At 33.1% G+C, this 12,945-nt stretch overlaps 1 protein-coding gene across 4 annotated transcripts in view; it reads left to right on the top strand.

Moving 5' to 3' along the window:
• Positions 1-12,945, top strand: part of LOC149802275 (interferon-induced protein 44-like) — a 40,368-nt gene that overhangs the window by 12,008 nt on the left and 15,415 nt on the right. For 3 of the 4 annotated variants that reach the window (XM_089956697.1, XM_089956698.1, XM_089956700.1), the window contains exons 2-3: positions 152-304; positions 8,645-8,842. In XM_089956697.1, the coding sequence (XP_089812823.1) occupies positions 218-304; positions 8,645-8,842 (285 nt within the window). In that variant the 5' untranslated portion in view covers positions 152-217. The remainder of the gene's footprint in view (positions 1-151; positions 305-8,644; positions 8,843-12,945) is intronic. The other variant, XM_089956699.1, reaches the window with a different exon arrangement.

The raw sequence follows: 12,945 nt of genomic DNA, 5'->3' as shown, positions 1-12,945 counted from the left end.
AAACACAAAAATCACCATTTCAATATGTGTCACAAATACTGAGTTATAATGCTGTTGTATAAGTACTATCAGTGTTTATATATATTGTTAGATTATCATTCAATAAAGTACATGCGTTAACTTGAATTGGACTATTTTGTCTATTTATCAGATTGTTGCCAATCCTGGAAGGTATACGCATAGGGAACACGGGTTTTCTGGCATATCTTTTTATGACATGGCATCGCCACAGCCATCCCATCAGACATCAGAGAAGACGGATGATGTACTGGGTGAAGTACTTAAGTCAGTTGCAAATATAAAGGTAGTATAATCAATACATACGAAATCATTGTGCCCATATAAATGGTTGATGCCATTTATGTGCTCGGTTTTGCATTTTAATGTGAAAGTGTAACTGATTGTCCTTTCAGTTGTTGAAATCTAGTGCGAAGGCATTATCGGTCATAATTTCCTTGCAACAATAACCGAGATCTACATCAGAATTAATAAGATAGATTTTGCTACATCACTCATCCTGAGGATAAAATCAGTCAGTATATATCTACAAAGTCTGTTTTGGTAGAAGTGTTCAGACCACAAAAGACGAACAAAACCCCACGCTATTCGTTTAAGTCCACGTTTGATCAAATTGATCATTGCATGTATAGCAAATAATGTGGGTGTAATCTATTAATATATTGATGTATGAAGCCGCTGACATCTAGAATGATATTTGTAACGAGATCATTTTCTGCCATCTTAAATTAAGTGATTACTACAAGGTCACGTTCTTCATAATGGATACAGATCTTCCTTGAGGACATCGAGAGAAGGTTTGAACCACTACTCGATTCAGTTCATTCCAAGATATCGATAGCAGAGGATAAACGTCAAGGTGTAACCAAATATGAGGCAGTTAATGCAATGCAAGACAGCACGGGAAATATAGTAAACAACTAGTAGTTCGGCTTCTTTGCCAAGGAATAAAGAGGATGGACATGAACGGGTACGATCCATAGAAGATAATGACAAACCTGAAGCGAGTTTTATTATCTTTATGAAAGAAAGTCCGACATGACAGTTTAGGTTTGTACGGTGATCACCTCTAGCAAACCGTTAGATGCGAACACAATCTGTATGCTAAAATACATTTTAAAGACATCATAGTGATTCTGATATAAATGTGTTTAGGGTCTAAGACGCATAAACGCAGAACATGACGAAAGGTATACAAGGCTAACGTTTATGAAAAAGAATAACTGATGAAATTTAGTATCCTCAAGAAAACTTTACTCTTAAAACCAAGCAGTCTCGATCACTCATTAATATATAGCGATTCACATCACCTCCACCATTCCACCCCACGCACACCCAACCACCAACCTACACATATACACACACGCATACACACATACACACACTCAAACACACACACACACACACACACACACACACACACATATATATATATATATATATATATATATATATATATATATATATATATATATATATATATATATACACACACACACGCAAGGGACATGAATTTGGTGTTCAACAACTATCCAAATAAAAGAAAAGTCAGACATACCAGTATAGGCTTTTACTATACCAGATCATCTACATTTCGAAAGCCAGTAGCGGTTTCTAGCAAAAGGTCAGATGGTACGCACATTCTTTAGTTCCTTAGGTTAAAATATCTTTGAAATTAGATGATAGCGAATTTGATCGAAACTGATTGCCAGGATTGCATCACGCGCGCGCACACACACACACACACACACACACACACACACATATATATATATATATATATATATATATATATATATATATATATATATATATATATAGCATGTACAAGATATCCAAAATTGAGTCATTAGCTACCAAAAGCATGCTATAAAACTAGAGTGACAGTGTTATCAAATTGAGTCATTAGCTACCAAAAGCATACTATAAAACTAGAGTGACAGTGTTATCGTTCCTGTATAGCAAAGGGACAAACCTTTGTTGATAGACTGCATCTCCATGAACGATAATTTTCAAAATGATGCAGGTGGAAACATTATAGGATGCAATGCTAGATAATTTAATTTAAACTTTTCTGCATATTATTTAGAAGATATGGGGCATCTCATTTATTACAAACCTGCTTTACCAGCCATTGGCAGCTGCTGACCACAGTCTGATACATTTGTGTCATTGTTATGTATATTTAATTTGCTTTGTTGGTTAGTTTTATTTTATTTTATTTCATTACATGCTATTGAAATTTAACATTCACTGTTGATCTTGACCTTGAACTAAATCAAGTTCGTTTCTAGATGACCCAAATTTACTTTTTTATTTTATTCATCATAACCAACTAATATATAGAGAAATTATTTTCTATATCTATGGATTTCAAGTCAGTATTATTATTAATAGAAGAATTTATAGTGAATTCGAAAATAAAATTATATTACGGTGATGAAACAAAACAAAATTGGCACATAAACACTCTAGGAACTATCACAGACACATCATTACCTTCAGTTCTTGGATTTATTCGGGATTTCTACTAAATTAATTCAGGTCTATAAATTACTTAGACTTGTGCCTAGAACTACTGGATTAACTTGAGATCTATTTCGCTAGACCGTAATTTTTTTGTCATTTTTACTTTGTATTCTAGGGAAATTAATTATTTGTTAAATTCTACAAAACTTCTTGTCTTTTATCATGTTATGCTTCATTTTATAATTGCGTAGACTAGTAACAGAAAATTCGTTGCTCGTAAGGGATACGATTTTCATTAAAATATTTCAGAAAACTTTGTTTTTGAAATTTTGATTCACTTTTCTTATGCATCGTTAATTTTATTGTTTGTTACTTAGATTTTTTAAATAATTTTTGTTTATTTCATGACATGCTGCTGTAATGTAACATTGTATGTTGGACTTGACCTTGTCGAAATTTTAGTTCATTTCTGCTTGACCCAAATTGACATTTTTATTTGATTAATTGCAAACAACTACTACCTAGATAACCTATTCTCTATATTCTCTACATGTATGGGTTTAAAATCAGTATTATTATTAATAGAAGAAGTAATATGTTTATTTGGATCAAAGTTTTGGAATTCCTAAGGGAATTATACATTATCTAGAATATTGTTTTGTAAACATCAGGATCATTTTAAAAGGCTATTTTACATTAAGTAACGATTTGGTTTTTTTTTCTTTTCATAAAATGCTAATTTTGACCTTAGATCAAGTAGAGAACTATATAATCTTGCAATTGTGAGGTTTTGGTCATTCCTCGTGTTCTAAGTTTTAGCAGAATCAAGTTGTATGTTGTGTCTAGTAGTTTTGTTTATTTCCGGTTGTAATCTCTCTGTTCAAATTATTATTTCTCTAGAAAATTAGCTCTGATAAAATTCTTGGATAAAGACATTCGCTGGAATTTATAGTGAATTTAAACGCGGATATATATTACTGTGATTCAAAAAAGACTTGGTATATCAGTACAATAGACGCTATGACAGACACGTCACCGCCTTCATGTTTTTGATTTATTATGGACTTTTACTGAATTTTATTCAGGACTTTAAGTTATTAGGAATTTTGTCTGTAATTCTTGGATTATTTTGCGACTTAATTTCGCAATACCGTATATTGTGTTTACACATTTTCACATTTTATTCTAGTGACATAATTGTTTTTGTTTTTTAATTTTTGCAATGCTTGTTGTCTTTCCTATTTCTGTTTTTATTTCAAGAACATAGACTCGTAACACTTTGTTTGGGAATTCACTAAAGCCCAGGTATTATTTCACATTTTATAAATCTTTAGTGAAGTCAACAATCTTTTTACAATGGCATCTAAAGTGGAGATCTTAATTTCAAATCCTACCCAGGAACAGTTAGACTCATTGGTAAAGGACCAATTTCATCAGCTTGCCAGAAAATATGATCTTTAACGAAGCAAGAAATACAAGCTATTTTGGTCCAATATTTGGTGGAAGAAAGTGTTTTGGATAAAAGTGCTTAGGACTTGATTATGAAGTCTGTGTCTGATTATAACATGAAAGTACAGGAATAAAATACAAGATTCGAATAAGAGCTAAGAAAGTTTGAGATTCAGAAAGAGAAATAGGAGAAACAATAACATAAAGAGGATGGAGAGAGACAAATGAAGTTAGAGAAAGAAGAAAAAAACAAATTATATTAGAGAAAGAGGAAAGAGAGAAATAAATGCAATTGCAATATGAGGAAGAAGAGCAAAAGAGACAAATCCAAATGTAAATATAAAACGAAAAGGAAGAAAGGAAATATCAATTTTGATTAAATTAGAGCTGGCGAGTGAAAAGCAAATCCTTACATTACAAACTCATTGACGTTTTGATGTTACAAAGAATATTAGGTTAGTGACCCCTTTTAGAGAAAAAGAAGTAGATAAATATTTTCCTCATTTTAAAACAATTGCTGAAATTCCAAAATGGCCGAGAGAGCATTGGACTATATTATTACAAAATGCACTTTTGTTGACAAAGCGCGAGACATCTATGCTACCTTGTCAGTACAGCGAAGTGCTGAATGTGATCTGGTAAAGGAATGTATCTTAAAGAGCTGTGAGTTAGTCACTGAGGATTATCGACAAAAATTCAGGATCTATAAAAAGAAGCTGGACTAGCTAATGTCGAATTTACAAGAGAAAAATAGCCGTTATTTGTTAGTGGGTGATTAACCATGAAAGTAGATCAATATTACAAAAATCTCAGACAACTTAAATTAGTTCAAGAGTGCAAACATTGCGTCCATACTGACGTTAAGACATATCTTGATGAGCATAAGGTCGAAACTTTAGAAAATGCTGCTCGTACTGCTGACGACGATTCCTTAATTCATAAAGTTTCTTTTGTCAGTAAGTCTTTTACTCAAGAGTCTTCTGGTAAAAAGAAAGTATTGTAGCCAACAAAGAGCTCTTCCAAATCTCAATCTGGCTTAACATTTATAAATCAAGTTTCTGATAAGGTTGATCAGAAGTCCTTATCTCTTCCAACGTGTACCTATTTCAAAGAGAAAGGACACATTATTTGTCGTTGCTACAAATAGAAAAATAAGCAACATAATTAATACAGACCTGTTACAAATTCTCTTGTTTCAAAGAGGTCAAGGTCAGGTTATCTATTGAAAGCGATGCATTTGTTGTATATTATAAACCCCTGTCTGATTTTATTATGGAGAATTATAAACCATTCATGTCGAAGGGTTCTAAATCACTCATAGGTGATCCGACCAATCCTATTCCCAATTATTTTTAAGCCAGATATGAGCTTCTCAGAGTCTTTTATTATCATTTACTTTGTCTTTTTTCTGAGAAATCTTCTTTTAATGAGCGTGTTCTTATTCAGGGAGTATATAGTTTCTGTGTAAATGTGGCATCAGACGTAGTCTCAGGACCCTTGACATTGGAGGCAGAGTCGTCTTTACTCGTTGAGGAGATACATTTATTTCTTGGCAGTGACCTAGCTGTAGATAAGGTTGTGGTTAATCCACTTGTAACTGACAAGTCTTATTTGAATCAGAAAGTCGATCTTATTGAAAAAGGAATCATCCCTAATTTATAGCCAGCTTGTGCAGTTACTAGGGCTATGGCAAAGGCAGCTGTTGAGGATGATGTTGATCAGGAAAGTATTCCTTTAGCTGACACATGTACTGGTCAAGTTTTGATGAGATCTCTTTCACTCCTCGTTTGGATCAATAACATATATTGATCACAGTGATCGTATTTTAACTATTTTTTATTATTGTAATCAGGAAGACAATCTTTATTCACTTGTCGTCGAACATGAAAAAGATCCCGATATCTCCTGTTTGTTGCAAAGGGCCATTAGTAAAAATGAAGCCACATAATTGTCTGTTTGGTATTTCTTTAAAAATAGGATTCTTATGAGAAAATCGAAACTACCTGAGGTACCTGCTGGTAACGCGTGATCAATGAACTATCATATTGGTGTTCCAAGATCGTACAGACCAGCAATTTTTAGTATGGACCATGATTTTCTTTAGATGGTCATTTAGGGGTTAATAAAAAAGTTGTTAAAGGAGAAACTTCATTTTAATGAAGATACCGAAATCAATCTTCTCGATTAAGTCTCCAATTTTAAGTATAATTTGTCACAAGTTTGAGAGGTTGCAAGAACTAATCTGCTCTCTACACAGTCAAAAATAAAATTAAGGTATGTTAAAACTACAATGGAAAGGAGTTTTCAGTTATGCCTCTCTTGCATGTACCGCAAAGTTTTCTTCGGCAGGTAGTATGGTCCTCACCCCGTAGAAAGAAAGTAAATGTTTTCAATTATATCATGACTACTCATAGGAGGGGAAATCCAAAACACCTTAACAATATAAATATGTTAAAGGTGTATGTGAAACGAGACAGCCAGGTTAATTTAGTTGTACCTGACTCACACATTGAGGATTTAGGCAAAGGAATGCAATCGGACTGTATTCGTTTTGGAGTAACACATCTTCGGAACTGAGACATTATAAGCCTTCACATTTGCAGCTACAAGAAAAGAAGGAACTAAAACAGTTATTACTTGAATATGAGCACTTAATTCCAAATGTTACAACGAGAGCAAATAAAATCTACCATGACGATGAAATTGTACATTCCAAATCTGTGAAACAACACCCGTACAGGATGATGCGTCACAAACAGATAGGTTTGTACAAACAAATTCAGTATTTGCTGGAACATAATTTCATAGAACCGAGTAAACGTGGTTGAAGTGCACCATGTAAACCAGATAATACTTTCTGTATGTGCATTGATTATAGAAAGGTGAACAGTGTGACTTAAACATATTTATTTACATTATCAAGAATCGATAGCTGCATTGATTTAGACAGAAATGCAAACTATGTCACCAAATTTGACCTTTTGAAAGGATTTCGGAAAATTCCACTGACGGAAAGGGGAAACGAAATTTCGGCATTTCTGACTTCAGATGGACTTTATCAATATAAAATGATACCGTTTGGAATGAAAGGTTCGCCTAGTACTTTTCAACGTTTAATGAACATGATTACATTTGGTCTAGATAACTGTGATACTTTATCAATAACGTCGTCATCTACAACAACAGTTGGAAAGATCATGTAACGACAATATGGAAATTTTTTGACGGACTCGCTTATCCAGATTTAACAATTAATTTGTCTAAAGGTGAGATCTGCCGTGTTTGTGTATCACTTCTAGGACATATCGTGGGACATGGACAAGTGTAACCAATAGATGCTAAGGTCAAGTATATCTCTAAATTCCTCGTGCCTATCAGTATAAAGCAACGGATGTGATTTTTGGGTATGGCTGGATACTATCCGAAATTTTGTTCCAATTTTCCCATAATTGCGGAACTCATGACAACTTCAATGAAACGTTGAATGTATGTATTTTTTTATGGACATATAACGAAGAAGAAACTGCGACAGCTGCGATCACGGATGCTTTAGTAGCAACTGGATCGGTTACCAAAGTGAACGGGAAGATAACAGATGTTCAATAGGACTCCAGTATTTGGGCAGTAATTTTAAACCAAATCAATACTGGCAAAATCTCACAACTATTACATGCATTGTGGCCAAACATGAGCAAAAACGTACTATAATCCAGGGCAAATATGGCCATCATCAAGCAAGTGTCTCTGTTGAGGCCAATTAGGTTGGTGTACTGCAACCATCGAAATAAAAAAAGAGACATAGCGACATTTCTTTTGCTGATAAAGTTAGATTTGCTGTGTTGGGATTCCATGTTTATTTGTAGTCCGATGGTGAAAAGTAAGTATGGAAAACGAATATGTAGTAAATGTAATTTTAATGAAAACTAAAAAAAAAAAAAAAAAAAAGACGCGTGAAAGTAATGATTATATTATGTGATTATGCGATATCAAATGAAAGATTATCAAACGATCTCAATATATTGGTATGTTCACATTTGCTTATGAAACTGAATATTAATGAAATCTGGTGTTAGTCGTATGATAACCCAACTTGTACACTAATGCAACGCTATATTTTTCAACTTCTTATTTTGGGGGGTGGTGGGTGGTGCTGAATGCATACAAAACGGCTGTATAAGATATTACGATCCATTAACTGTCAGAATATGTTTTCGTAATAACTATACATGTTGCGTACATTTTTCATTCCACATAAGCTTGCATAAAACATGAATATATGACGTGAAAATTTCATGATAAATGAAGGATAATCCCCATATTCCCTAACTGTAAATGAGATGCATTTTCTTTCGATGTTTGTGTTAGTTATATATGATATAGATTTTATTAACTTGTCTATAATCAGTTATATATTTGAGAGTGTATGTGTATTTAACGAAAATTAATGTAAAATTTAGTGTATCAATTGTTATTGAATTTCTTTTTTAAATCAAAACATACAATTGAATGGTGCTCTTTTAATTCCTTTTTAAATGTAAATTAGCCATTCAATTAACATCTTCCAAAATAATTTGGGCAAGAAATCGCTATTTTTTTATTCAAACATCATATTGATGAATAATACACTTATTTAAAATAATTTCGTTAAATTAAGAACAATTACTAGATTATGGGACGGAATTAATGCATATTGCTTCTTGACTATAAGGACCTGTCAACAATGAAAAAGAAGTTAGAAAGCTATACTCCACCGCCTCCACTTTCAAACTCTCAGGCAAGAATCCTGATGATAGGGCAAGTAGGAGCTGGAAAGTCAAGTTTCTGCAACACCATCATCTCCATCTTTTCTGGCGTGATCACCCATCCGTGTCCTTGTGGGAGTGCAGGAGAAAGCTTTACTACAGTGGTAATTTTAAATCTTTCAATGTTTGGCATTATTACATGTATATCATATATCGTACATTGTTAGCTATATATTATACAGACAGGTCCAATTGTAATACCCTGCGAATGTCCAGACAACACACATGACGCGATATTGGTCTTCTGTGAAATCTCTAAAAAAGAAACTTTCTCTTTCTATTACCTAGCTAATTCAAATCATCTGTGGTCAGTGAAGGTTTAGTACATGCAAACGTTATCAGCAGCTTTAGGGCATAACATGTATAATATGATAGATTCACTATATTTGATTATTTTGAGGAAGTATAAGTTATTTAGGTAGCAAGGAGGATGCAAAGTAAACAAAAAAGACCATATATCAATGTGTTTCTTTATCTCAAATCAAATACATTATATATATATATATATATATATATATATATATATATATATATATATATATATATGTATATATACCACATACATTAAAAATACCATGGCATTTAAAGTGTTGGTGTAAAGCATTTTGATATAGCAATCCTATTGGTATATCAAATTGTTATCCACCCAAGGCGCAAGAATACTCATTTATAAACATTCTAGCGAACGTCTGCAGTTTATTCTAGATCAATGATGAATTTCCATACATTAATCATTAGTGACGTATGAAAATAACAAAAACGTATTAATAAGCATTGTTGTCTAAACGAATTTAATATGGTACACATTTACATCACAATCCTTTCTGATTTATAATCCCTCTCCTCTCATGCATAACGGACAAACTAAGCATATATGTGGAATGAGAGAAAAAAGGAATTTGGGCTGGATTAACACCTTGAAATAGAAATTACACTAAATAACCTACAAGAATATTGTTCGTCGTGACGATATGTGTGCACTTTCCTTTGTATTTATCGAAAGCAGTTATCAATGATACAAAGCTGCAAACCATGTCGATATTATACAGTAAATTTCTCGGCTACTGGGTACACATAATGTGACGTGTTTGATGTTCTGCTTTTGTTGTTGGTTCTTAAACATACTAAAATGTTCAAAAAATCGATTATTATTAATTAAATATGAAAATGTCAAAAGGCCTCTCTCTCTCTTGAAAAATGGCGTTAAACCCTACAACAACAACAACAACAACTCTCTCTCTCTCTCTCTATGTGTGTGTGTGTGTATGTATGCATATATATATATATATATATATATATATATATATATATATATATATATATATATATATACGTGTGTGTGTGTGTGTGTGTGTGTGTGTGTGTGTGGACCATCGTAGCAAGATACGGGCTAAATTCTATGAAATGGCGAGCTTAGAGATTTTCGTTTGTTTTTATCCCACGATATCTCTGGGCTTATGAATTATGGTAAAAGTTAAGTTAAACTCTGTGTGTGTGTGTGTGTGTGTGTGTGTGTGTGTGTGTGTGTGTGAGAGAGAGAGAGAGAGAACTTATGGTCGGTGTTACTAAAGAATAAAGACTTAGATCAACTGTGAATATAACAGTTTTTGCTTAGTTTCTATTCCACATTTCTTTCCATGAGCCGGTAGGTGAATGACTTAAAATTTATGTGAATGGAGTAGTTAGCCAAGTGTTTGTAGTACTCTACCTTTATTATTAAAGCCATCTTTCATGTTTTGTCTTACGTTTGTATTAAATTGTTTTAATCAATGTAAAGAAAAATAGAAAAAATGTAAAATAAAACAATCAACTTATCAATATGCGAATGTGGGTTTTGAACATCCACAAAAGTAACTGAACTACATTTTGTAGCGGACACACTCGGGTATGTGAGTAGTTCATTCAATACACAGCTGCCTGTAGTAAATCTTAACCCCGTTCGGAGGGCTAATATATGTATTTGTATGTGATATAAATAAAATATATGTACCGTATATGCGCTGTATCAATGATATACCACTCGTTGCATAAAACTTTCATTAAAAGGAAAATCGGTAAGCCTCGTTTGCTTGTACTGAAAATTGTACACATCTCCTGGTATATGATTGATACAGCGTACATACAATACATATATTATAATACATATATTATATATATGGTTGGGGCGTCCTCTTTTCTTTGATAACTCAGAATCTAAGATTAACATGTATTGATGCATAACTACTACCATCTTTTATATTCGCAATTTCGTTGCTCGCATAAAAAAAATTGGTTTATGTACTATTTGTATCTAATTATGTCCTTGACCTCTCTTTTTTGCTCATATTCTGGAATTTTGGCGTAAATTAAATATTATCATTCATGAACTTTCCTAAAGATTATAATCGCCTTCATAATTTTTTTTTTATCATTTTCGTTTTTGCAGGAATTGTCATCCTATCCTTATCATGTTTTTGCTACTATTCGTAAAATAATTTACACCTCATTTTAACTTCAATATTGTTAAGTTTCTAAATCAAAAGCTTAAAATTGGTATCCGATAATTAAAGCGTATGTTCGAATGAGATTCAATTACACAACGAAGCTATGGTTGGTTGCATAAAACAAATGTGAACACCCAAGGTTCCCATCATTAGTTTTAAAGTAAATATTGTTTCGCGGTGACGCAGTTTTAACAAATACGTCGCCATAACAGGAATTCGTTTATTTTTAATAGAGCACGTGAATACGCAAAGGAGTTCGACATGAGCGTGCACAGAATGTTTAAAAATGATTGCACAATTTCGCCGACGCGCACTAAAATGATGTTGCCCATATGTTCTTGATAAATGTTGTCACAAAATTGTAAATATATATATATATATATATATATATATATATATATATATATATATATATATATATATATATATATATATATATATATATATATATAAACATATACAAAAAGAGATAAGTTGGCAACAGACGTAATTAGAGATAGGGCCATGCAAAATTAGCTATTCTTGATCGATATGTGCCACCTACATCGTTCGCAAGAAAAGATGTGCAAAGAAAAGTGTAACGTGTTTTCGATAGCTAACATGATATATGCCTTGCGCTGGCGGCGGAGAGGCGACGTGTATATCAAATGTCACGATAGCAGGAAGACCTCGTTCCTTTGGAAAATATTTGGATGTGATGAACATATAGTTTTACACAAAGATTGTCAGGTTTGCAGCCGTTCTCACTTCGCTGTTTGTTCAGCGATGTCGGGAGGCCAGTCGCGTGATTGCGATCAATTAACACAAATGATTTGAAGCTGATCGGATGTGAAATAGTAAGAAACATGTGATCAATAAATACCCAGGATGTTAGGCATATTCAATAGATTGAATCTACTGAATGAGCCGTTCGTTGCTGTCTTACCTACTACAACTCAACCAAGCATTTGTAACTCGTGTTTACATCTGTTAGCCTTAAATGTAGTAAAAAGAGAGACGGAGAGGGAACGATAGAATGAGAGAGGTATAGACAAATAGAAATAACGCTAAGGAGTGCCAGAGTACCCATTAGCTTCAAGAATTGGAAGATTATGTCCATAACATTTAGCAAGACTGGTCTTTGTTTGCTATGGTTCTATACAAATAAAAACGAGAGAGAGAGACAGAAAGACAGAGGGGGTTTGCATATTAGACAATAATTAAGAAATACCGTTATTTATATTTGGTACATGCACATAAGTACAATTGTGTGGTAATTGTTAATAAATTTAATTTAACTTCAAGAAGGTAACCTTTATGAGCAAAAACACATTTGTAGTCACTGATATACCATTAACTTGAATGTTCACTGAATGACTGCAAACTTTAAATAAAAGATATCTTAATTGGTGTATTCGGTCTATTTTCTCGGTTTGACGCACCAGGGAAAATATTAAGTGCTTCAAATAACACGCGACGTGGAGTTGAAACTCTCTGAACGTTGCAACATCTGCTCTTATCACCTCTTCGAGTCTGCTTCAGTGACATAGTGAAAAGAACCGATCTGGTGTGGGCTAATTTTGAATTACCCTATATATACTGACCAGTGAGGTTTCGAACGCTAGGTATATAAAACAAATAAAATGTAAAATGTTTTTGAGATGCTACTCAATGATTGCTCCCATAGTAAGAGTATGCTTATGTACGTCGTCTTTTTCCGTAACAAAAACAACCTTAAAACCTAT

The sequence above is a fragment of the Sinohyriopsis cumingii genome, chromosome 4, assembly GCF_028554795.1.
Source record: "Sinohyriopsis cumingii isolate HCF-2022 chromosome 4, ASM2855479v2, whole genome shotgun sequence".
In the NCBI taxonomy this organism is placed as follows: domain Eukaryota; kingdom Metazoa; phylum Mollusca; class Bivalvia; order Unionida; family Unionidae; genus Sinohyriopsis; species Sinohyriopsis cumingii.
Note: the sequence above shows the minus strand (reverse complement) of the source record. Positions and strands in the feature narration are given on the sequence as shown.